The following is a 27,368-nucleotide window of genomic DNA, read 5'->3' as shown; positions in this document are numbered from 1 at the left end:
CAATCCCATAGGCACTCTGAAGATGCCAGAGAAATCACCCCGCACTCCCTCTCCAGAGCATCGGAGCCCAGCCCTCTAGCCCTGCCACAGGGACCCCAAAGGCTGTCTCCCGCCATGCCCCCCTCCCCCAACACGATTTGGGTCCCCCTGCATGGCCCTGAGCTGGGAGACCTCGGGTTGCCCTTCACCGAGTCCCCTCCCTGGGGGAGCCCACAGCATCCCCACCTGCTCCGGGCCTGTCCGTGGAGCACTCACCTGGATGAAGTTCCAGCGCTTGTACAGGCTGCTCTTGACCTTGTCGCAGTCCAGAAGCTGGGGCAGCCGACTCTTGGAGTTGTCCACCAGGCAGCGGGTGTCCGGGAGGAGCGTGGTGGTCCCCAGGGCCCCCAGATGCAGGAAGCCCTCCTTGGTGTAGCGGGCCAGCTGGAGAGAGAGCAGAGCGGCCGGGGCGAGGGAGGGAGAGGTGAGACCACGAGAGGAAACAGGACTCAGGTCTGCAGGTGTCACCCACGACTGTCCGCGCTGCAGTCCTGGCCACCTTCTCAGGCCTCTCCCCCCACACCCCTGCACACACACACATACACCCAAGTCACAGGGGTGCCCCACCCAGGAAGCCTTCCAGCTTGTTAAACCTGGATTCAGATTCCCCTGAGCCACGCCCTGACTTCCTTCTAAGCATGTCCTCTGTCAGCACGTCAGGAGTCTGGCCCTCTGCTCGACAATGTGGGAAGGAGGGATAAGTGAAAGAGCAGGACCTGATTTCTAGAGCTTGGCTCTGCTTCCAGCTGGCTGGGCCACACTGAACAAACATCCATCCTCCTAGGTATTAAAATAAACTAAAAAATCAAAAGAGATATCACATTTAAAAAGAGATTATTTGGAGTTCCCGTTGCAGCTCAGTGGAAAAGAGCCTAATATCCATGAGGATGCAGGTTTGATCCCTGGCCTCGCTCAGTGGGTTAAGGATCCAGCAGGGCTGTGAGCTGTGGTGTAGGTCACAGATGTGTTGCTGCATTGCGTGGCTGTGGGGTAGGGTGGCAGCTGCAGTTCTGATGTGATCCCTAGCCAGGGAACTTCCATATGCCGCAGGTGCAGCCCTAAAAAATAAAATAAAATAAAATAAAATAGATTATTTGTATTTTGTCAAGGTGAGCCTAAGGTGGGCTGGAAGAAGGATACATTACAACAACCTTTTGAAAAGAAATTTCAAAATATAAATGTTGTGCTTTTAAAATTCTTTTCTCATTTGACCGCCAAAATCTACTTTTAAAGATATATCCCAAGAAAATCATTAGAACTGTGATTTCTTGATTTCTTTATTTTTATTTTATTTTTTTGTCTTTTTGCCATTTCTTGGGCTGCTCCAGCGGCATATGGAGGTTCTCAGGCTGGGGGTCTAATCGGAGCTGTAGTTGCCAGCCTATGCCAGAGCCACAGCAATGAGGGATCCAAGCCGCGTCTTCAACCTACTCCACGGCTCACGGCAATGCCGGATTGTTAACCCACTGAGCGAGGCCAGGGATCAAACCCGCAACCTCATGGTTCCTAGTCAGATTCGTTAACCACTGCACCACGATGGGAACTCCTCTTTATTTTATTTTATTTTTTTGCCTTTTTTAGGGCCGCTCCGGCAGTATATGTAGGTTCCCAGGCTAGGGGTTGAATCGGAGCCATAGCCGCTGGCCTACGCCAGAGCCACAGCAACTCGGGCTCCGAGCCGAATCTGCAACCTGCATCACAGCTCACGGCAATGCCAGATCCTTAATCCACTGAGCAAGGGCAGGGATCGAACCCACAACCTCATGGTTCCTAGTCGGATTCGTTAACCACTGCGCCACGACGGGAACTCCCGGAACTCCTGATTTCTTGATAAAAAAGTTTACGAAGGGGAGCAGGGAGGAGGGGAAATTGGAGGAAGGCAATCACTTCCAGTTATAAGACAGATAAGGAGCAAGATGCAATGCACATCCTGCTAAATATAATTAACCCTGCTGTATGTTATTTACAAACATGAGAGAATAAATCCTGTGTTCTCATCACAAGACAAAAATGTTCTTTTTCTAGCTCTTTAACTTTTTATCCATATGAGATGATGGATCTTCACTAAGCTTCCTGTGATCATCATTTCATGATATACCTTAAGTCAGAGCTGTATGTCAATTACATCTCAATAAAACTGTAAGAAAAAAAGTTTATGTACAGGGTATTTGTGGCAATATTATTTCTAAGGATGAAAAGGCAGAAACATCTTAAAGGTGCAACCCAGTCCTGGTACTTGCTCTCTGCTCCATGTTACGGTAACAAAGGCTAGGAGCTCGTGGGAGTTTTCCAGAATGGCCATATCCTCCCCTCTTCCTTCCACACCCCTGGGCGAAATGACTTTGCAGGAGTTTCCATCAGGAAGTGGTGTCTGCTTCCTCATCCCTTGAATTTTGAATCCCCTTGTAACTTGCTCTGGCTAAGAGAATGTAGCAGAAAGAAGAATGTGCCTGTTCCTGATACATGCCTTGCCTATTTCCACCCACTTGGACCCCAACTGCCACCCTGGCAGCAAGCCCAGGATGGCCTGCTAGAGGATAATGGGCATGTGGTTCTACCAGCCAGCTGGTTAACCACCAGACAGGTGGGTGAGGCCATCGTAGATCAGGCAGCCCTCAGCCAACTTGCTAGCTGACGGAAGATGCATGAATAAATCCAATCAAAATCATCTGAGCCTGGTCCAGATCACATCACATCACATAACATCCAAGTGACCTACAGACTTAAAAGCAATAATAAATAAATGCATATTCTTTGATGCCAGTAAGGTCTGAGCTAGTTGTTATGCAGCAATAGCTGGCTGATACACAGTTGATGTTGCCTGCCAGCCCTTCTCACAACTGGTTGTCAGTTCATACTAGCTTGGTGGCTTGGTCTCTCCTGCCTGCCCATGTTGTTTAAAACCTTGGGAAAACCAGCCTACACCACAGCCACAGCAATGTAGGATCCGAGCTGTGTCTATGGACCTACACCACAGCTCACGGCAACACTGGATCCTTAACCCACTGAGTGAGGTTAGGGATCGAACTGGCATCCTCACAGAGACTATGTCAGGTTCTGAACCCACTAAGCCACAACAGGAACTCCTTAAATAATGTAATTTTAATAATTACCTGTGAGAGAGGTGCATTCCTCCTTCCCATTTTAAAGAAGAGGAAACAAGTATGAAGATATCTGGTCACCTGGCCAGGTCCTGGCTTCTATTCTTGGGGTCCCCAGAGAGCCAGTGGTTGGCAGCCCTGGCCCTGCAGCTGAGCAGTGGAAGGACCACCTCTCACATGATGCTGGCCTCCTGAGAGCCTGGGCATTTTGGGCCAGGAATGGAGCAGAAAGGTAGCTCTGCTCAGGGACTCACGTGTCTCTTCTCTGGGGAGAAGATTTTCCCCAGGGGCTCTCTCTCTCCTGGGGAGAGCTACTCAGAAACCCTCTGCTCTGATCCCAAAAGGGAGCCTGCCTGGTCCCCGCAGAAACAAGTGACAAGGAGTTTATGAAACGCCCTTGAGAGAGATGCGGTTAACATGTGCTTTAAACCCAAATTAGTTTCAAATCAGAGTAATTGTTGGAGGCAAAATGGTAAGAAAATCAGAAGCCCTCCCCACCCCTCCTTCAACAATGTCTCTCTGAATATATTTAAATTCACCAAATGCAAAGTGATGAATGACAGCAAGCTGCCTTTATGTTCAGGGGAAAGATATACACAGCTGCTTATTGAAATTATGAATCAATCTATTATCCAGCAGGCAAATGCGAAGCGCTAAGAACATTAATTAACCAAGCCTATCTGTGACCCAGATGTTTAAAGAGCGAAGCTAAGTGCCACTGGGAGTTAGAAGCTCTCCTTTCGGAGGTCTTTCAGGGCGTGAAAACCACGAGACCCAGAATTTCAGGACCTGCGAAGGCCACACACCAGCCCCCAACCAGGTGGGCAGGGCAAGCGAGGAGGGTCTCATGGGATTTCCGTGCTGGGAGAAGGTGGTTCTTCACACCAGAAACCCCGACAGGGAGGTCAGCTTGGTCTGGTCGAGGGGTCAAGGTCAGGGGAAGGGTGCTGTAGTCTGAACGGATGAGGGGGCTAAAGTTAGGGTGACAGATCTCACACCCACTTCTCCCTGTCAGGACAGGAGGCTGGAGGGTGCTGGGACCTGATGTCCACCAGGTCCCCCATTTTGCCCCGGTTCTGGATCGGGAGCCCCCCCCGCCCCCATACCCGAGTGCTCTCTGTCTGTAAGGACCTCTGCTCCCCATCCTCGGCACATCCAACTGGCTTTCCCACCTCCAGAGCTCTGCATCAGCTGTTTCCGTGCCTGGAAATGTCAGTCACCAGCCTTCTTCTAGAACGTTTTGGTTTCGACTCTCCTAGACCTCAATGCAATGCTCTCCAGCCGTCAATGTCTTCCCTCAGGCGCCCAGCCCCCAGTCATCACCTCTTAGGTCTTCGGAACAACATGGATCCAGATTCTCTGGTGCCATTCAAGGCATGGAGGGGTCCCATTTCCTCTGGACCATTCTGCGTATCCATTCACCAGGTAATGGGTGTGTGGGTTGTTTCCACTTTAGGGCTATGGTAAATTATGCTGCTATGAATATTCATGCAAGTTCTCTGAAGGATACAGCTGACTCGCAAATAATAGGTCTGCACTACCCAGGTCCACTTCCATGTGGATTTTTTCAACACATATGTGCTACACAATTCTGTGTTGGTTGAATCTACAGGTTCAGAAGTACTGCTAAGAAGGGCCAACTTCTCATATATTTCCTCCTAATGCATCAGCTAAGGCTCTTCTGGGACTGGAAGGGCTGAGGTAGTTTTTCTGTCCAGCTCTTCCCAGTTTCCATCTGTTCCTGCCAATCCTGCAGGTTCAAATCCTAACACTCCCTGCTTCAGCAGTCAATGGCGCCCACGGTCCACAGATTTACAATAAACTTTCTGCCATGAGCTTCTACTACTGGCCACTCACCTTTTTGGTCTCAACTCTTGGTTTCTGGCTTAGTCTGACAAATGACTTGAGATCTTTCAGAAAGAGCCACAAGCCTTCCCTGTATAAAACAGCTCCATCCTGAACGTAAACTGGTACAACCACTATGGCAAACAGTATGGAGGTTCCCCAGAAAACTAAATACAGAACTACCAGGTGATCCAGCAATCCCACTCCCGGATACATAGCCAGACAAAACTATAATTCAAAAGACCCATGCACCCCTATGTTCACTGCAGCATTATTCACATTAGCCAAGACATGGAAACAACCTAAATGTCCATTACAGATGAATGGATTCAGAAGATGTGGTATACATACACAATGGAATACTCCTCAGTCATAAAAGGACAAAATAATGGCATTTCCGGCGACAGGGATGCAACTAGAGATGCTCATACTACATGAAGTCAGTCAGAAAGAGAAAGACAGAAACCACATGATAACACTTATATGTGGACTCTAAAATATGGCACGAAGGATCCTACCTACAGAACAGAAATGGTCTCACATAGAGAACAGACTTGTGGTTGCCAAGGGGGAGGGGGTAGGAGGGGATGGACTGGGAGTTTGGGGTCTGTAGGTGCAAACCATTACATTTAGAATGGATAAGCAATGAGGTCCTGCTGTAGAGCACAGGGAACTGTATCCAGTCTCTTGGGACAGATCATGATGGAAGATAATATAAGAAGAGTGTGTGTGTGTGCGGTGTGTGTGTGTGTGCGCGTGTGTGTGCGCATGTGCGCGCATCTCACAGGGTCACTTTGCTGTACAGCAGAAATTGGCACAACACTGTAAATCAATAATTAAACTACACTTTAATTAAAAATGTATAACAAAACAAAACAATCAAAAAAATATAGCCCCATCCCACCCCTACCTCTTCTTCCCTGGTTCCACATGTGAGCTATTTCAACTCACACACTTGTGTATTCTATTAACGTCTTTCCTTGTTACAGATTTTGGGTGTTGTTTCTGTTTTAGTACTGCAGATCCTACCCATTTTTCTACGGCATAAGAACCAAGAAAAGTATCTCCCACAAAGCAAATGTTCTATAAAAGTCTTTTGCATTGAATGGGATTATTCTAGATTTGGCTGTGGAGCCCAAGAGGAGAAATAAATGTCATTATCCACAACCCACACGCATTAGGAAAAGAAACCTCTGAGCTCATGTACAATCAATTCTCATTGAGGAGAAAAAAGAATTTTCTATTGGAAATGATCTAAGAAGCATATAAAACCATTAACCCACATTTAACAGCCTTGAGGGAAAACTAAAATATGCAGGTTACAGCCATATACACAAAAACTAGCCAAATAATGGTGGAATGACTCTGGAACATGGCAAAATCTATCAGATTGTCAATAAAAACATGGCTTGCAATTGCTTTCCTATTAAGAGTCTTACTCATCACTTTAAAATCAAGCTGGCTTAGTCAGGGTAGAAAAACCACTGCTCAATGAAAAAAATGAAGTTTACCCAGCGTCTATCCAGGAGACAGAGGGATGGGTTCCATCGATTTAAAACTGCTTGGGGTGAATTTGTTTGTTGTGTGGTTGAAGCCACAAGAGTGGTTTCTGCTGATTACATGTACATGTGCATATTTCTAAAAACAAATAGACTTTCTCCATCACTGCCCAGAGTGTGCCAGACCTCAAAATGAATACAGAAAAGTCAGCCACTGTATCTCAAAGTGGATCCATGATGGCAGCGTGGGAGTGGGGGTGGAAAAAAGAGGCAGGAGAGATCTTTGGTGGCGGTGGTGGTGGGCGGGAGCAGGAATGGAAATTTCTGTATTTTTATTTATTTATTTTACTTTATTTTATTTTAGGCCATGCCCATAGCATGCGGAAGTTCCTTAGCTGGGGATTAAACCTGAGCCACAGCAGTGACACCAGATCCTTAACCCACCATGCCAAGAGGGAACTCCAAAACCTGTATTTTGATTGAGAAGGAAGTTCCACCGCTGTGAACCTCTGCCAGAACTCATCAGACTGTCCACTTTAAACAGCTGCAGTTTATCGTGCCGACCTCAATACTCCAATAAAACTGATTTAAAGATGTATCCAGGAGCTCAGAAGGCGTGCTCTAGAACGAGGTATGTTTCCTGCAGAGACAACCAGCTCCTGGGAGCAGGAACAGTCCCCAGGCCTCACCTCCACAATCTGCTTCCCTCCACTTGTGTGATTCATCATGCTGGATTAAAGCCCTATCTTTCCAGAAAATGCACTTGCTGCTTAGCACGAATGGGCAGACACGTTTGTGCCACAAAACCTTGGCTTGATTTTCCTGCAGACGAGGCCAGGAGTGGATAGATCAGGGCAGGGCCCCGGAGGTGGGGGGATGGCAGGGTCGGGACCACCCAGCTTTGTGGAGAGAGCTGGGGGCCTCTGGGAGAGGCCCTGAGGGTGGGGAGCCTCAGGATGAGGGTGGGAGGAGCCAAGTGGGAGAGGGGATGGTGAACAGGAAGCCCGGTCCAACTTCCCAGGGAATTCCTTGCCTGGAATGGGCCAGATTCCTGGAAGCGTTGGGTCTTGAACAGGACTCTTGCTACTCAGCATCCCCAAAGCTGGCCCTGTGTTCCACAGATGCTCCCTAGAGCTTAGCACTCAGGGCCTCTCATCTTGGACTCTGCCCCTCCTTCCTGCCTATGCAGAGGGGAGGAAGAAGGGCTTGGCTTGTTTTCTGCTCCTGGCACGTCCCCTAATGAATCCAGGCAAACCACTGACTTTAGAACCCAGTCGAGATCCGCCTGGACCGCCCTGGAATTCAGAGCCTTAGCAGAGGGATGACAAGGCTGGTTATGATGTTCAGGTGTGAGAGCAGGTGAGAAGATGCTCTGATACGGAACCTGCCCTGGAGCTTCAGGACCAGGCTGCCATCATCCCTGAACACCCATTAGACTCCAGGCCTGGTTCTGGGGATGTTCATTTATTCACTGACTAGGTGTTCTTTAACCTGTGACCCTATAAAAGTGAGACCACTTCCCCCTTTTTCCTTTCCACTGAAGAGACTAGACTTTTCCCTCTCCATTCTAGAAGACAAAACTCCCACCGGCACACTAGTTCCTTGAGCTGCCCATCTCTCTGCCCTTCCAGCAGAGCCCATCAGGGTATCCTGCTGCTTGTCCGTCTGAAGTCACTTTGGGCTCACCCAGGGCCACCACACCGCTTAGCCAAAGCATTCGGCCCTTCCCCCGCCCTAGGGGCTAATATGCCATTTGTGTGCCCTTCATTCAACATTCAGTGTTTGGAGATCGCCTACTACGTGCCAAGGCTTCTTTATCCACAGAGAATACTTCCCTGGAATTCCCTGGAAGAACACCCTTCCCTGGACTTTGGAGCTTCAACACTGGAAGCTACACCAGGTGTACCAGAGATTCTAGGTGTTGGTGGGATAAACCTGGGCTGGCGAGTCAGCTAATTTCCATGTCTCTGTTGAGGTGAATTTATGAATTCCTTTTAAGAAAAAAAAAAAAAGCCGGAGTTCTCATCGTGGCGCAGTGGTTAACGAATCCGACTAGGAACCATGAGGTTGTGGGTTCGGACTCTGCCCTCGCTCAATGGTTAAGGATCTGGTGTTGCCGTGAGCTGTGGTGTAAGTTGCAGACGTAGCTCGGATCCAGCGTTGCTGTGGCTCTGGCGTAGACCAGAGGCTACAGCTCCGATTCACCCCTAGCCTGGGAACCTCCACATGCCGCGGGAGCGGCCCAAGAAATAGCAAAAAGACAAAAAAAAAAAAAAAAAAAAAAAAAAAGCCGACAGTTCTGTTCCAATATCCCATAACGTGACCCAAGGGAAACTACTCATTCAGTAGTTTTACTCAAATTCAGACAAAAGAACATCTGCTTTCTGAGCTTTAATCCTCACTGCCCTCTAGGTTTTCCATGAGTGTTTCAGAAACTTTTTGTTTAGTCTTCCACTCCCCTTATTCTGCCTTTTTTTTAAAATCTTTTTTTTTAGGGTCACACCTGTGGCATATGGAGGTTCCCAGGCTAGGGGTTGAATAGGAGCTACAGCTGCCGGCCTACACCATAGCCCCAGCCACGTGGGATCTGAGCCAAGTCTGCGACCTACACCATAGCTCACGGCAACACCAGATCCTCAACCCACTGAGAGAGGCCAGGGATCGAACCTGCAACCTCATGGTTCCAGGTCGGATTCATTTCGCCTGCACCACAATGGGAATTCTTTCTTCTGCCTTTTAAATATGTTCTCAAGTTCTGGACCCTCACTGCCACCTCACCTGTCTTCTCGCCTTCCTTTGAAGTCAAGCTTCTGGAAAGTTCTATCCATCATGTCTCCACTTCCTTGCTTCCCTTCCTCCCCTGCACTCAATCCAGTCTGGCTTCCTCTCAGCCATGGTTGTTCTGTCACTGCATCAAACATGCAGGGTGGTTTGGCTACTGGCCCTCTGGGCAGCAGCAGCGTTTGGCTCTAGCATTCCTTGGGGGTGTGATGCCTGCCTTTCTGGTGTCCACTGCTCTGGCTCCATCACCCACTAAACAGGAGGCTGCACTAGGGTCTGTCTTAGGACCCCTGCTCTGTTCTTCTCAGGACACAGCGGGAGCCCTATCGGCCTCTGCAGCTCTGCCCTCAGAACCAAGCTGGAACGTTCGGCTGCCTGGTGATAGCACTCCTGCAATTCCCAAAGCCCACCTCCTCCAAGCTCACACAACCCCAAACAGGACTCGGCACCCTGGGAGCCCAAGCTCGGCACACAGCACCACTCTCTACTGGTCCAAGGGACCTGACCGTCACCTTCACCTCTCTATCCCTTCCCTCGCCCTGCATCCATCCACTCCAGCCAACTTGACCTCCTGAACAGTTAAAAAAATTTTTTTTTAAAGTCTAAATAATTTTGGCTTTACCAAAAAAACTTGCATAAATAGTACAGAGAGGTCCTGTGTGCTGGACACCCAGCTTATCCTAAAGGTGACATCTTCCATAATTGTGATTAGCAAAGCCAGGGAATTAGCATCGCTACAATCCTGTTAACTAGTCCACGCAGCCCAGGGCAATGGCGCCAGTCTTCCAACCACGTCGGTTTCCTCTTCGGGATCCAATCCTGGCTCCACATGGCATTTCGTGGTCATGCCTCTTGGTCTCCTTTGATTTGGAGCAGCTTCTCCATCGCTCCTTGTTTGTTTGTTGCTGTTTTGGTGAAAACACTGGTTTTCTTCTTTCTTTTTTGGAGGCTTAGGGGGACCTCATATATACAAAATTTGATTTGTATACAAAATCTAACAGAGAGTTCCGGCTATGGCGCAGTGGGTTAAGAATCTTACTGCAGTGGATTTGGTTGCTGTTGAGGATTAGGTCCGATGCCCAGCCTGGTGCAGTGGGTTAAAGGCGCCAGCACTGCCATAGCTGTGGCATAGTTCACAGCTGCAGCTCAGATTCGATTCCTGGCCTGGGAACTTCCATACGCCACAGGCGCGGCCATAAACTTACAAAAATATCTGATTAATAATAATTACTGGTTCACTAACATGATCATCTTTAGTCTTTTCTCGTCATTTATTTTTGTAATGACTTTGACATTTCTGAAAAGTACCGGGCAGCTATTTTGTAGAGTGTCTCTCAATTTGAGTTTGTTGGATGTCATCTCATGACTGAGATTAAGGTTATACATCTTGGAGCAAGAAAACCAGAGGTGATGTTGTGCATCAGATCTGGGGCTTTAAGGGTCCAATTACCGGTGACATTAACCTTGGTTCAGGTGGGGTCTTCCGGGCTTCTCAACTGTAACATTACTATTCTCCTTTTACAAAGGGAGATGCTTTGCAACTATGCAAATGTCTTCCTTTTTTTTCTAAAAGTTTTTAACGTAACACACTTTTATTTATACGCAATAAAATATATACTACAGTGATGGTATTATGCACATGACACAATAGAGGTTCTACCTCGTGTTGACAGAACAGCAGTAACTATTTATTGAGCATCCAGTACTGGTTGATTTGTGTCCAGGTAAGGAATAACAATCATTTTTTTATTAAGTTATTACTGTCATGATTGCCATGGTGATTTTTCTTTCCACATTCCTCTAACGTTTATTAAGTGGACTCTACTGAAAGGAAGAGCTGTCTCTGTCTCATCATTTATTTATATCAATACAGACTTGCGGATTTTTAAAATTTATTATATGGATGGCTATCCAATAGTATCATTATTTATTTTGTTGCTCAAATAATTTCAGCTTTGGCCATTAAGAATTCCTTCTGGGTGGCTCTGGTGCTCTTTGGACAAACTACCTTTTATTTTTTTTTAAAAAAAAAGAATTTCCTTTTATTCTGACATCATAATGTTTTCCTGCTGGAATCACCCCAAATCTGGACACTAGATGCCTTCATTGTTACCGGGGTTTAATTGCTTCTAGACCCTCTCAGAGCTGAGAAATATATGTATGCATACTAACGCGTGCACTCACTGACTTTTTTCCTTTTTTCTTTTTTGGTGCCCCATGGCATATGGAGTTCCCGGGCCAGGGATCAGATCTGAGCTGCAGCTGTGACCTACGCTATAGCTGCAGCAAGTGCCGGATCCTTAATCCACTGTGCCAGGCTGGGGATTGAACCTGCATGCCAGTGCTCCAGAGACACTGTTGATCCTGCTGCACCACTGTGGGAACTCCCACACTGATGTTTATTTCTGGATTTTCACAAATTTATTTCTACATCTCTCTCTCTCTCTCTGTAAGTATCTATGCTCTGGATATGTATGTATGTGCATATATAACAAAATGAATTCACCTTCATCCTGTACATCCCAAGCTGGCGTTCCAGGATTCAGTCTAACCACCCCTTTCCTTGTTGGTACCCTCTCTCCATCAGTGAGAAACCTGGTTCTCATGAGCCCTATTTTATGTCCTTACTTTGTTTAATCCTACCCCCCCCCCCCCCCACACAGTAGTTTCAGAACTGTTAGCTTGGACCCCTGCAGCAAATAAGCTTACTTACTGGAGTACAGTATCTGCAATAGCTCTTTTTCCTTTGACCTCAGTATCAAGTCAAAATTGTCTAAACACTTCCATAGTCACTTAGATTAGAGCTGTTCTTCCCCATTCTTCTGTGCAGATATTGTCACTCCTGTATATTATCATTAGGTTCACTTTTTTTTGCCATTGGCATTCTATTTTGGGTTCTCATGCCCACATCCAAGTTGATTTTTTTTTTTTTAGGGCCGCACCTGTGGCATATGGAGGTTCCCAGGCTAGGGGTCCAGTTGGAGCTGTAGCTGCCAGCCTACGCCACAGCCACAGCAACGCAGGATCTGAGCCGCATCGGTGACCTACACCACAGCAACACTGGATCTTTAACCCACTGAGTGAGGTCAGGAATCGAACCTGCATCGTCATGGATGCCAGTCAGATTCGTTTCTGCTGAGCCATGAAGGGAACTCTGCCAAGCTGAATTTATTTTCTTTTTTTGGCCAATGGAAGTATCCCAGTAGTTCTAAGAGTCAAAATTGTGGATAAAGGGACACAGAGAGAAGTTAGTCTCTCTTCATCCCTTCCATCCTGCTCCCATCCCCACACCTTTTCCATCCCATTTTCACCCACTCCCTTACAGATAACCTATCTCATGAATTTCCAGCAGATCCTTTTTTTGCATTCCTTTTGCACAGATGGGCAGATACAGGGTTTTCTTTTCTTATTAGCATGTCTTAGATGGAGGTTAGCATACTAAGCATATTCTTTTCTACTTTGCCTTTTGCCCTCACCAATGTTTTAAAACTACCCTGCATCACTTCATAGAGACTGCCCTTGTCATTTGTCACAGCTGCATACTACTCCACCATGTGGACCTGCCACAGGGTGTTCAATGAGTCTCTCACGACTAGGTATCAAGGTCGTTTCTCACATTTTGCAACTGCAAACAATGCTATGATATATACATGGGTTTTCATGTTGCTGGAGCTGTCTCTTCAGAGTAGATTTCTGGAAGTAGGATGGCTGGGACAAAAAGTCAGTGGAAAAGTAAGCGTGAGCTTTGTTGGGTAGCACTTGAAAGGCGGCATTGCTTTGCATTTCTCCCAGCAACCTATGAGATGGGCTATTTCTCCAGAACCTTGACTACAGAATATGTTGTCGCATTGAAAATGTTCTTGAGAATATGATGGGTGAGAGATGGAACCCCAGCCTTATTTTACTTTGAATTTCCCCCATTATGCATGAATTTAGTAGAAAGGGGCTTTCTGCCCTGATTCCTCACAGACGTTTCTCTTATAGATTTTTTTTGTTTGTTTGTTTTCGTTTTTGTTTTTAGGGCGGCACTCATGGCATATGGAGGTTCCCAGGCTAAAGGTCGAATCGGAGCTACAGCTGCCGGCCTACACCACAGCCACAGCAACACAAGATCCAAGCCGTGTCTGCAACCTACATCACAGCTCATGGCAACACCAGATCCTTAACCCACTGAGCGAGGCCAGGGAATCGAACCCGCATCCTCATGGTTCCTAGTGGGATTTGTTTCTGCTTCACCACTACAGGAACTCCTTATAGAGAGACTTTTGTAATACTATTGAAATTTGTGGAAGAGGGGAGCCATGGGGTGTGATGTGGAACCCCCGTGGGGCACAAGAGAACACGGAAGGGTAATACCTCTTAGCATCGCTGGGGAAGAATTAGTTTGGTGCAGGATATGTGCAGTGTCATCTCTAGTCTCGCTAAGATGCAGGGACCGAAGACCTTCAGCAGCCATGCATGGCCCTGGCTAGCCCCTGGCTCACCTTGGCAGTGGATCAGTATCAGGAGTCTCACCCTGATGGAGCCCCCAAGACAAAGTACCCGGAGTGCTACGGTGGTCCTTTCTGCGTCCATATGTTCACCAAGTTGGCATCTCCTTGCCTGTTCCTGGCCCACTATTTACGTGGGGGCTGCTGAGACGGAGCGGATGAGAAGGTACATCCCATACCTTCCTGCAGGTCCTCTTGGGATCTTCCTTCCGCATCTGACTGATTGACATTTATGTCTCCATGGAGGGGCCACAGACTCAGGCCCTGCCGGAAGTTCACAGACGTGAACAGTCTTTTGGGAGCAGAATCAAGTCATCAAGATGGTTGCTAGGAGTCCCTGGAAAGCAGGGCCCGTCACCTGTGACACTCAGCCACTGAAGCTGCAGAGGAAGCCACGAGGAGCCCCCATGCCCTCCCAGCGAGGGGGCTGGTAGGGCACCACCACATCACAGGGCAACCTGACAAGAGCCTCCACCCCTGCCATTCCAGAGCCAAGCTCACCGCATCCACAGCGCCCTCGGCAGTCCCGTGTGGGTAGACTTCTAGCAAGGTGCTCATCTTGGCACTCTATACGACCCCTAGCTCCTGAGCCAGGCAGCTGGTACAATGAGCACAGTCTAGAACATTCTGCCACCGCATTGGTCTTCCGTTGGCCTTGTCCAGTGGAAACCCAGACTCCAGAGACCCTGCTGTCCTGTGCCAATGGCCTCAACTCCTCGAGCCTTAAACTCCTTAGAATCCACCCTTCATTCTGATGGGCGAGGCTCAGAGACCTCCGCCTTTTCCAACGAGCAACATCTTTGAAAATAATCGTTTAACAGACACGCTGCTTCAAAGAGAAGACAAAGCTCTCTGAACTAAAGGGTCAGCAGACGAGGCTTTTCGAACATTTTGCACTTGCTTTGCTGCACTGCACGGGGCTCAGATCACAAATACCTTTGTACCAGGTGATTTCACCCTCCCCCTTGTTGTCCTTTTAGAAGCGGCGATGCTGTTTCTTTTCTTTAAAAAATGTATTGAAGTAGAGTTGATTTACAATGCTAATTTCTGCTGTACAGCTAAGTGACTCAGATACACATATATATATGATATACATTCTTTTTCATATGTTTTTCCATCATGGTTTATCACAGGATATTGAATATAGTTCCCTGCACTCTCCAGTAGGACATTTTTTTTTTTTTTTGTCTTTTTAGGGCCACATCTGCGGCATATGGAGGTTCCCAGGCTAGGGGTTGAGTCAGAGCTACAACTGCTGGCCTACACCACAGCCACAGCAATGTCAGATACGAGCCGCGTCTGTGACCAACACCACAGCTCCCGGCAACGCCAGATCCTTAACCCACTGAGCGAGGCCAGGGATCGAACCTGTGTCCTCATGGATGCTAGTCAGATTTGTATCTGCTGAGCCACAAGGCTCCTACAGCAAGACGTTTTGTTTATCCCTCCTACATATAATAGTTTGCCTGTGCTAATCCCAACCTCCCAGTCAAACAAAACAAACAAAATGTTGTTTCTCTATTAATTCCGTGGTATGAAAACAACACGAGAAATCAACATATTTCTTTAGGGAGAAAAAAAAAAGGCTGAAAGTGAGCCTCAGAAATAATAAAGGTTATTTTAGGATGGTAGGATTATAGACGATTTAAATTTGTTTTTCTCAAATTCTCTGTAATGCCGTTGCATCTTCAGTAAACGAAAAAGATTAAGCAGCGACTTGCTTTGAATTTAATAGCTCTGGGGAAGGTAGGATGGTTCAGTTGATAATGTGGCCACCATCCTCTTGTTTGTCTGAGTTCCTTATTCCAAGAAACATTAACACAAAACATGCCAATCACTTTTTGTGTCTGGAGAAAAATCAACTAAACTTGCAAGGATACGCCCAACAATTTTTTTTTTTTTTTTTTTTTTATGGCTGCACCTGAGGCAGACGGAAATTCCGAGGCTAGGGGTTGAATTGGAGCTGCAGCTGCAGTCCTATGCCACAGCCACGGCAACACCAGATCCGAGAGGAAATTTGCAACCTACATGATAGCTTGCAACAAGTCCAGATCCTTAACCCATGGGGCGAGGCCAGGGATTGAACCCGCGTTCTCACAGAGACAACATCAGGTCCTTCAACCTGCTGAGCCGCAACGGGAACTCTGAAATGTAAAACTTTTCACCAAAAACCTCCACTGGAAAACAGTATAGGATTGTAACTGATTTCTCTGGAAAGAACAGCTCATCAACCCATGCTGGGAAGAAAGAAAAAGTACAGGAATTCCTCCCTAACCTGGAGTCCCCCACGGCATTTAGTGGCGTATGCCATGGAGGGACACCGAGCATTCCTGTTGCCTGTCTGTGGTCTGTGAGATCTACTTTTCAGGGATAAGCAGAGAGAAGGAACCAGACAAGGGGAGCAAAGCAATGGCAGAGAAAGACGCTCCGGAAGGTCTCAGGGAGGAAAAAGCAATAACCCTTCTAAGAGGGTTATTGTGCAAAGAGGGTGGATGAGAGGGACTCCTGCATGGGCTGTATGGACACACGGCCCGGGAGGCAGGACCGAACAGCCCCGAAATCATAAAACCAGAAATGTTCTGAATATTTTGAGGGAAGATGAGGCAGGGGAACAACAACAACAAAAAAAGAGAACCTGCAATGAGCCATAACGGATTTATACGTGTCTCAGTGGAATGCAGAGGGAGCGTTTTTTGAAATATTGCATAAGAGGTGGGCACTAGAAATGTCGCAGCACACAACCTCCGTGGTGTCCCACTTCAGATGGTAAAGAGCCCGGGCACTGCCTATGTGTTCCGTTCTCGCTCTTTCGTGTGTATCGTTTCCCCCCACATACAAAGTACCCGTCCTTGCTTCTCCAACCCTGTTTTCCCACCAGCTCTAATAAGGCTCCCCTGCTTGGACCTGGTGGTGGTTTCCAGGAATCAAAGAATTACCAGGGTTGCTTCTAACGGAATGAGGATGGCAGTGCCCAGAATCGCTGGCCTGTTTTCGAGGGCAGAGACCTCATTCTTGGGTGCCAGCGCCAACGTGGAGCCCCAGCACTCCCGAGACTTAACGCGGGAGCCAAGAGGCTGCTGGAGGTCATTAACTTCTGCGTTTGCCACGTGCCTCCCACACGCTGAGCCCTGTCACTCCGGGGGGCACCGGCACCTTACTGGTAACATGCATCATCGTGACAAGGTGTTTGAATGATGCATCGCTTAAACGATGAAGCCATCAAAGAATAAGCCCAAGATCAGATTACATTTAATTATGGGATGAAAGGATTCTCATCTGTCACCCTGGTGATGAATTAACTGAGTGGAGGAATGGGGGCATCTCAGAAAAGAGAGGAGAGGAAGACTAAACGTACTGACAGAAGGACAAATCTGTGATACCCTCCCTGGAACCCGGTGAGCCAGAAAGTTCCTTGGCACAGAGCCTGATGCCTCTCAGTTCCTTTCCAAGGCACACACCTTGTCTTAAGAAGGTCCCATTACAGCCAGCAGCTCTTTCAAGGAGTGTTCCTTGAAGTCCCCAGGGCCACTACCCCCAGAACCCTTGCTGGTCCTGCATGCCCTGTTCATGGCATGGCTGCTGGGAGCTGAGATTCTCAGCTTGGGAGGAGCCCGCATCTGAATCGGCAGGGCTGTGTAGGTGGTTCTCATGAACACTCCTGGTTAAGCTGGTCCTCAGCTTGGATGTGCACAAAAGCACTTGGGGGCAGAGGGAGGGATGGACCAGAATGGGGTTCAGGGGACTGTTGGGGGGTGGCAGGACCATTCTTGGTTGTGATGGGGTTACTTGACCGTATGTGTTTGTCAAAAGTTGCAAAGCTACATTAAAAAGAGTGAAATTAACCTTACAAGTGAAAATCAAATTATATAAAAACTAAAATAGAATTATAAATTAAAAAAAAATTAGGTTGGGATACTAGACGTAACCTAAGCCTGCCTTGGGCAAACAGGAACGCATGATCAGTACCTTTAAATCTAACACATTGTCCTGCCCATAACTGATGCTCAAGACATTGTGCGGACTGAGAAAACAATGTCTTTGGAGATGCCTACTAGTATGCAGGCCCCACCCTAGTAGGTCTGGGGTTAGACTCAAGGAATCAGCATTTGTGGCAAGTTCCTGGTGGCTTGAAGTCCCCTGGGCTGCACCTGAGGATGCTGGGTGGGCAGGCTGACCCTCCATCCTGGGCTCTCAGGACCCTGTCTCTATTGATCACTCTGGACCACATGCCTCAGCCACTGTGCTGATGTCCCCTGAACCTGCTGTATGTCCCCCCCAGACCTCTGCTCTGACATTATACTTGCCTAGCACTGCCTCTTCGCTTGCTCCAAGCCTTCCTTCTATGCCTTGCTGGGAGGTAGAGGACATTCGGGGGCTCAAGGATGCACCCCCTCCTCCATGAACGCTCCAGATGGTACAGCTCAGCATGCAAGACCAGGAGTCATGGGATGGTTACAAAAGTGGCCAGGTATGACCTGAATCCCAATGTTCAAAGGCAGCTGGTGGTGGCAGTGTCCCTACTGACCTGATAGAATTAAAAATTTCCCAAACCAGAAATGCATTTACCCTCAGCATTCTGTTCCTTGCCTCAACCCAGCCACAGTCCGGGTCCAAGCACTGTCCCATGAAGCTGTTCCTTTGGGACCCCAGGCAGCAGCTCGGCTCCAGGGACTTAAGCGCAGCCTCAGAGCCACGCAGAGGGAATGAAAGAAGGCTGCCCCCAGGCTCAGCACAAGCCATCCTGTTCTCTCTTCTTGACCTTAGTTCTCAGGGAAAATCAGAACAGGGAAGGTGGACAGCATTGACCAGGCGGGCTGGGAGAGAGAGCAGGAAGGGGCTGGAGGAGGAGGACAATCCCTTATCTCTGTAGGGAGACCTTGGTGGCTCCAGAGAAGGGACCCACTTGGACTGGGGCCAGGACGGCAAAAATCTAAGAGAGGGCTGGGGGAGCTCTGGGCCTCCTGAGACAGGGCCCCCGCCCCCCCCGGCTCTGAATGGGTTCAAGCTAACACCAAAGGTTGCTACCACGTCTTCAACATTCATTTTAATTAATTAATTAATCAATTAATTTTGCTTTTTAGGGCTGCAGGTGTAACATATGGAAGTTCCCAGGCTAGGGATCTAATCAGAGCTGCAGCTGCAGGCCTACGCCACAGCCACAGCCACACCAGATCCAAACTGTGTCTGTGATCTGGACACAGCTCATGGCAACGTTGCATCCTTAACCCACTGAGCAAGGCCAGCGATGGAACCTGCATCCTCGTGGATATTAGTTGGGTGCATTGCCACTGAGCCACAACGGGAACGCCAACATCCATTTTTAGATAAAACATTGACTCAGAAAAGAAATGGATGGTTGTCTAATGTAAATTAGTAACCCAACTAGAGCAAGGCTGAACACTAGCTGGTGCCTGAGTGGTTCCGAGCTATTTCCATCTTGTTGACAAACACATGTTGCAAGACAGGAAATTACCCTCCTCAGTGCCTATTTTATCTCTGTTTAATTGCTGTTTGATAATAAATTACAACCCAGAGTCCATTAATTAAGCTAACAATGTCTGTGGAACACCAAGTCCTTCTTGTGGGAGTTGCCTTGTTACAGGTTTTTTTTTTTTTTTTTTTTTTTTTTTTTCCCATAGCACTCTACGAAGTGGCTTAAAAAGATGCCAAGGCACATGACTGATAGGGAAACACCCTGAACCTCGAGGGAGTGGGTTTGGGAAGGAGGGGAGGCAGCACTGACGAGTGTGGGGAGGGCGGCCTGGCAGCTGGACGGCAGTACCAAGGGCACGCTCTAATTCAGAACATGCGGTGGAACAGGAAACAAGATCAGATTTGCTTTCAAAAAAATCAGCTCATGGAAAACAAACACGGTCCACACTTAGAGGTCGTCACCCCAGAGCTGGCGGGGAGCAAGGAACAGCATGATTTGGTTTGCCATTCCTTCACCAACTCTACGGCTGGAGCATTCGTTCTGGAGAAGCTCTGCATGCGGGTGGAACGGGTGAAAGGTGAATTCTAGATTTCTGCAGACAGAGGCCCCAGTACTGGGCTGTGAAAGCAGCCAAGCTCCCAGCAGGAGAGGTGAACTTGGTGCTTGGTGAACCTCCTGTCTGGGCAGGGAATGGGCAGGTGGCCGTTTGCAGGGCTCGGACTCTCCTTATAGTTCAACCGTGTTGTCTGGGAGGTGGGCTACCTGGGCATTCCAGCTGGATCCGTTTAGCAGGTGACCCGCTGGGACCTGGAGGGAGGGGACTGGGACTTAAGGCTCTGGACAGAGGTTGAGGAAGGTCAAGTCCTCAGGGGTCCGCCCCAGACTGCTTGGATCTGTCAGACGGGGCTCTGAGCATCCAGGGCCCACAGGGAGGGCAGGGGGCTCTGGGAGGAAGTGGCCACAGAGCTACAGAAGGCAGACACGGCCGCCTCAATGTGCTAGTCCTCAGGGTTCAGCCAAGACAGTCCTGAGTCGCTTAGAAAACTCCCCTCTGAAATACCCAAGTAAAAAGCCACTGCATAGAGCCCTATGAGGAAGCCCTGAGATCCCTGGGGGATGGTTATGTATTTATTAGACATCATTATTCCCTTCCTCATTCATCGATGTTGGCTTCACAGGCTGGGTGTTGATTATGCAAATATCTACGTGTGACACTGTGGGTTGGTTACATCGTAGTGGATAAATACTCTGCGCAAATGTGACCTTTTCAGAAGATGGGACACGGAGGCTGGGAGTTCAGGGTTCTAAAAACTGCTTCTGGCATTTCCCCAAATGATGGTCAGGTTTGGCACAGTGGCCCGGAAGTGGACATCCCCAGGGCTCAGTGTCCAGACTCCTGCTGCCCTCCTGGCCCGGGACCACTGTGTCCCCATCTCCTCTCCCGGCTAATGGGGGTGGATCACCAGCTTGTCTTCTGGCCTCTTGCAAAACGTAGCCTCTTAAATGGCTGACCTGACTGTCCCCTGCAGGCCTCCACTTCCCCAGCCACCAAGACTTTAGGGGTACCTTACCCCTCCAAGACTGGAGGGAAGAACTTGGGAGTCAGTAGAAGCCAAAGGCCAGGATGTCTGCATGGAGTCCACCCCTCTCTGAACTCTTTCAGAACTGGCTGTGCTTCATCCGAATATATCATTACCCCTCCCCCACTGGCAGGTGAACCTTCAAAGGCTCCCCAGTGCCCTCAGGGTCAAGTGCCAAATGCTCCAGGCCAGCATCATCGTATCACCCAGGAACTTGATAGAAATGCAGTGTCTCAGCCCACCCTCCCACCAGCCCCGACTCAGAAACTCTGGGGATGGAGCGCAGTAGCCAGTGCTTCCATAAGCCTTCTAGATGGTGCTGCGGCACGCCGAAGACTGAGAACGAGTGCCTTGGAGCATGGCCTCCTCAGGCCCTTGGAGGTGGGCCTCTCCACCTCGCTTCCGCCTCATCTCTCAGCATGTCCTCCCCTCTTGCCCAACCTGGGCCACGTTCTGCCACTCAGCACTGCAGGCTAGCTTGTTCCTTCCTCGTTTTCTTCCTTCCTTCCTTCCTCCCTCCCTCTCTTTCTTCCCTCCCTCCCTCCCTTCCTTCCTTTTGCTTTTTAGGGCTGCATCTGCAGCATCTGGAGGTTCCCAGGCCAGGGGTCTAGTCGGAGCTCCAGCTGCCGGCCTACACCACAGCCACAGCAATGTTGGATCCTTAACCCACTGAGCGAGGCCAGAAATTGAACCTGAATCGTCATGGATACTAGTTGGGTTCCCTCCCACTGAGCTACGATGGGAGCTCCCTCTTTGCACATTTTCCATGATGCCGGTTTCCTGGCCTTTTCCCTTAAGTGCAGACCACTTGAGAGCAGGGAGCATAGCTTCTCCACTGCCATTCACAATCGCGACTGGGGTCTGCAGTCGGGGTCCAAGACCCATCTGTCCAGTGAGCAAGAATGGATGAAGACACCCACTGGATTCTTTAGCCCGAGTTGCCTTCAATGCTAAAGCTCTGTTCCTCGATGGAAAGAAGCAGGTCTAGGCTTCCTGGTCACTCTTCTGCTCCCCACAGGCGCTTCCAGCCAATTGTCGGTGATGGTAGGGCTCAGGAAATTATCTGGACCTAAATGGACTGGATTTGAATTTAAAATGCCTGGGTCTGGCTGGAGAGCCTGGTCCTAGTCTGCTTTGCTCACAGGCGCTCTCTCCTCTGTGCCTCCCAGAGTGACCGCAAGGAGCAAAGGGCTCAGGATTCAACTTGCCTGGCATTGCCTGTCTGCTTTCACGGGACCTGTCACACAGGGGAGCAGAGGGTTTGGACCATGAGAACTCCCTGCGCGGATAGTAGAGGAAATACAGCTCCTCTATTTCCAGATGCCGGCTTCACGGGAAAGCAAAAGCACTCTGAGCAGAGAAAACCCATGAGCCTTTATGAACACATGCTCGAGCCTGTGTGTGTGACTGGTGAACGTGAGCATGCACGTTCATAGAAACGAGAGAGACGAAGGGCGCTTACAGGGCCTTCTGTCCACTGTCTTGCTTTTACAGATGAACAATCTGAGATCCAGAGAGAGAATCTGAGTCTGGCTTAGAAACAACCATTTCGTGCTCCTCTGGAATTGAATAGAAATGTTTTCCCAGTTTGTAACTTGGCCTTTTTGTTGTTTTAAATTTTTATGCCTATCAAGTCTAATGACATTTTTGCACATGCGTTCTCCCAATTCGAGAGGATTTCCGCCAGGCTTTCACTACATGCCCATGTGTGCACGCAGGCGCATACACGGTGGGCTAGCAAAGCTGTCCGAGGAAACTCACTTACTGGGCTCTATTTCTACTCTGTTGGCCGACCGTTTTGTCCTTTTGGTTATCTCGGGGCTCTCCTGGGAGACCAGAGAACACGTGTGTTCTCTGAAACAGTACTGCAAGCACATTTTTCCTTCCCAACCAGTGCTTGGCACTTGTGCCAGCCCTTAGAGACCAAGGTCATCTTACCACCAAACTGACGACAGCCCTTGAGAATGGACACGTCAACCAGGTTCTCATGAGGGGACCTGCTAACTCTTTCTTTGACGTTGGAAAGCAGGCTGATCTAGTTGTAATGAAACATATGCACACATGGCATCTATTTGCCTACCAGCACATGGCAACCGAAATTGACGCAGTTTCCTTCCAGGAGGAAATGGAATCGATCCTCTTAATAGCTGTGTTGATGCAACCACTTGTGACTCTCCCCCCTAGTTCCTAGACAGAAACCACCAGAGAGCCCCTCACCGGCTCAGAACAGGTACCAACTACCAAAGCAGAGGACGACAGAAGTTCCCAGAAGTTCCACACATCTCCTGTGGGCCTGGTGAACTTACACCCCCTCCTGGCCAGAGCCAGGCTTCCTACCTGGGGTCCCCAGCCGTGGCACGGGTACAGTATTGCTGTGTGGTTCTCCAGCGGCCCCTGGTCCAAGCAGACGTCTTTTGCCTTGTTGTTGCGAAGCTGCAGGAACAGGCAAAACATGACCCATCAGAGCTTACGTGGTGGCGCTTCTGCTCCCCAACCACCTTTCTGCCATGGCTTGGTTCTGACTTCTTGATGCCAAGGCCATGAGATCCCCGCCCCCCAAGTAAGGACCAAGGCTTGATTGAGTCTGTGCGGTGATCACTTCGGCAAGAAAGACAAAGTCCCCCAGTGGATGGTGTGGACACTGGACATCTGCCTGTGACCACCGCAGGGAATTTTGCACATAGAAACACTGATTATACATTGGTTATCCAAAGTGGACCTCGGCATCAACGCTGGTTTTCATAACTCTGAGAACCAGAGGGCAGCTTCTTTTCATGGCACAGAGGCATGAAAAACTAATCACAGAAGCAAAACAAGAGTTGGCATCTACCAACCCCAAACTCCCCATCCATCCCACTCCCCCCGCCCCTGGCAACCACAAAGAGCTCTGTTCTCCCTGTGAGTCTGCTTCTGTTTCGTAGATAAGTTCTGAAGGTGTTATTCTTTTTTTTTTTTTTTGAATTTTAAAAATCAGAGTATAGTTGATTTACAGAGTTGTATCAATTTCTGTTGTTCAGCAAAGTGACCCAGTCATAATTATATGTGTGCGTGTGTGTGTATACATACGTTCTTTCTCTTATTTTATTTTCCATCATGTTCTATCACAAGAGATTGGATATGGTTCTCTGTGCAATACTGCAGGACCTCATTGCGTATCCACTCTGAATGGAATAGTTTGCATCTACTCACCTCAAACTCCCCGTCTATCCCACTCCCTCCCCCCCTCTTCCTCAGCAACCACAAGTTTGTGAGTCTGTTTCTGTTCCGTAGATAGTTCATCTGCACCATATTTTAGAGTCCACATACGAATGATATCATATGGTATTTGCCTTTCTCTGTCTGACTTACTTCGCTTAATATGAGAATCTCCAGTTGTATCTGGATAAGCAATGACGTCCTACTGTACAGCACAAGGAACTATATCCAATCTCTTGGGATAGAACGTAATGGAAGATAGTTTGAGAAAAAGAATGTATATATATATATCCGTGTAAATGGATCACTATGCTGTACAGCAGGAATTGACACAACATTGCAAATCAATGATGCTTTAATAAAAATAAAAAAAATTTAAAAAGCAAAGCAAAACCAAAAACCTTACCATCATGAAAAGCTCAAGCAACAATTTATTCATACATTCACTGAATGTCTATGCGAGTGTTTGGAATGCATCTGTGGAGGAGCTGAAGAAAGTTCCAGAGAAATATCCCGATTCCAGGCATGTCTCTTTGGAGGCGTGTAAGAAGTTACCTCATTTCTATCTCCGGGTCCGTGTGATTCTATATTAGTGTTCATCCCACCCACCACCGGCAATCTCAACCAGTGGGAAAATGGCAATGCTGCTGGCGGTCTACCCGTGTATTTGAGTTCCCTCCAGATTCTATTCTCCATGGAAACCAAACTAGCCAAGGACAAATCAAGAAGAGAGGCAAGGAGGAGTTCCCGTCATGGCTCAGTGGTTAACAAACCCGACTAGTATCCATGAGTGTGCAGGTTCGACCCCTGGCCTTGCTCAGTGGGTTAAGGATCTGGCATTGCCGTGCGCTGTGGTGTAGGTCACAGATGAGGCTCGGATCTTGTGTTGCTGTGGCTGTGGTGTAGACCAGCGGCTGCAGCTCTGATTCAACCCCTACCTAGCCTGGGAACTTCCATATGCCTTGGGTACGGCCCTAAAAAGACCAAAAAAAAGAAGAAGAAGAAGAATAGAGGTAAGGAGCAATCTGTGTACCCAAGTTGTGTCTAGACAACCGAGCAGACTTCTAAAAACTTTTTTTTTTTTAAAGATTTAAAACAAAACACCGTCTCATTGAGATATTTTGGAAAAATACAGAAGAAAGTAACCATTGTTTACAATCCTCTCATACAGTCAATTTGGACATTCAATTTGGTTCAGTTTTGGCTATAATGAGCAACTTTTTGCAAAGAGCTTTTTCATATTTCAGATTTCCTTAAGAATGGAGTCCTACAACCGGGGCAGTATCAAAGGATTTGGAGACCTGAATGTTCTTACACAGGCTGCCCAACTGCTTCCGGTAAGCTCTGGACGCATGTATGCTCCTATTCACAAGGTAAGTAAATACTTAACCAGTCCTGAAGGTTCCCAGGCGAGGGGTCCAATCGGAGCTGCAGCTGCCGGCCTACACCACAGCCATAGCAACACCAGATCCAAGCCGCATCTGCGACCTACACCACAGCTCACGGCAACGTTGGATCCTTTAGTTCTTTTACGGATGCTTTAAGGAAATGCTTGCTGCCAATGCTTTCAATGGTGCAAAGATTAATTCATCACCCACTGAGCGAGGTCAGGGATGGAACCTGTGTCCTGATGGATGCTAGTCGGGTTTATTAACCACTGAGCCACCTCAGGAATGCCCTGAATTTCATCATTTAAAACTACTGTGTTGACCAAAGCATACAGACTTTCAGATATAAGATGAGTAAGTTCTGGGGATCTATGTATAGCATGACGATTATAGCTAATAATATTGTATTACGTACTTAAACATGGCTAAAGGCTCTTAAATGTTCTCCCCACAAAAAAGAAATGGTAATTATGTGACATGTTAGCCAAGGCTTCCATAGCACCCATTTTGCAATACATAAGTGCATCAAATCAACACGTTGTACGGCTTACATTTATACAATGCTATGTGTCAATTACATTTCAATAAAGCTATATATACACAGAGAGAGGAAAAAAACCACCAGCTTGGAAAAAAATCAATAGGAGGGGTTTTTTTTCTTTGTAGGCTACGAGTGCCAAGTCATAGGAAAACAGCTTCTGATATCTGACTATCATCCCTTTTCTCTTGGAAACCAATTCATTGTATTAAATGTCTGTGTTTGAAGTTCCTAGGATGGATTCCCTTTTTCTTCTTGTTTTTTTTTTCCCCCCCTTAGAGGAGCATTGTTTTAAACCTAAGGTTCCAAAAGTCTGTAGAGAGGGATGTAGAGAGACATAATGAATCAGACCTACTACTGCACAAGGTCACAGGAAGCTATCCTTAAAGAACCGCAAAGCTAGCTTAGGAGACCAGCATCATGACTTTAGTTCTTTTACGGATGCTTTAAGGAAATGCGTGCTGTCAATGCTTTCAATGGTGCAAAGATTAATTCATCAGAAAAATCCAGACAATCTCTGAGTCGAAAAGCAATTCAGAAGTATTGGATTTTTAAAAGGGATGAAATTTCAGAAGTGCTTTTACCAATTTATTTTGTTTATATCTTTTAACATATACATACAAGCAATATGGTAAAAATGTCTCCTGAAGTCTAACAAAGCTTTTAAAGTAAGTATAGGAGTTCCCATCGTGGCGCAGTGGTTAACGAATCCGACTAGGAACCATGAGGTTGCGGGTTCGGTCCCTGGCCTTGCTCAGTGGGTTAACGATCCGGCGTTGCCGTGAGCTGTGGTGTAGGTTGCAGACGCAGCTCGGATCCCGCGTTGCTGTGGCTCTGGCGTAGGCTGGCGGCTACAGCTCTGATTCGACCCCTAGCCTGGGAACCTCCATATGCCGCGGGAGCGGCCCAAAGAAACAGCAAAAAGACAAAAAAAAAAAAAAAAAAAAAAGTATAAATAAAAAATAGAAGTGATAAAATTAATAAAGAAATGATTGTCTTGAACGCTGACAAAAGATTTCTTGTTTTCATAAATTTATACTGAATAGTAAATAGGAATGTTTCACGTTGAGCAACTGTTTCCCTTTTTGAGAATTATCTGTTTATTTCCCTATGGGAATCTCAAGCGGCTTTATCATAGATTTGTAAGTGCTCTTTACATATTAAGAATATTAATATTTTAAGGCACATGTGTTCCATATACTGATTTTGGAATGCGAGGCTTTGAGGTTTTGTTTCTCATGTTTATGCAAGCAAAGTTATCATGCGGTAATTTAATAAATATTTATTGAGGACCTGGTATGTGCCTGGTTCTGTGCTAATCATAATGAAGCTTTTAAATTAAGAGTAAAAAACAAAATGAAACAGTCCCTGCCCTGAAGCATGGCCTGGAGATCGAGAGAGACAGTCACAGGAAGAGCTAGGACAATGACTCAATTAAGCCAGGGCAGCAAAGAGATGGTCCCAGCCAATCTGAGGGC

At 47.7% G+C, this 27,368-nt stretch overlaps 1 protein-coding gene across 1 annotated transcript in view; it reads right to left on the bottom strand.

The window, feature by feature from the left end:
- The window catches only part of GALNT17 (polypeptide N-acetylgalactosaminyltransferase 17), a 424,276-nt gene that overhangs the window by 2,358 nt on the left and 394,550 nt on the right, over nucleotides 1-27,368 (bottom strand). The window contains 2 exon segments of the mRNA XM_021086349.1: nucleotides 256-423; nucleotides 23,107-23,202. Of these exon segments, the coding sequence (XP_020942008.1) occupies nucleotides 256-423; nucleotides 23,107-23,202 (264 nt within the window).

This window comes from Sus scrofa, chromosome 3, assembly GCF_000003025.6.
Source record: "Sus scrofa isolate TJ Tabasco breed Duroc chromosome 3, Sscrofa11.1, whole genome shotgun sequence".
In the NCBI taxonomy this organism is placed as follows: Eukaryota; Metazoa; Chordata; class Mammalia; order Artiodactyla; family Suidae; genus Sus; species Sus scrofa.
The sequence above is the reverse complement of the archived record's forward strand: the minus strand, read 5'-3'. Positions and strand labels throughout refer to the sequence as shown.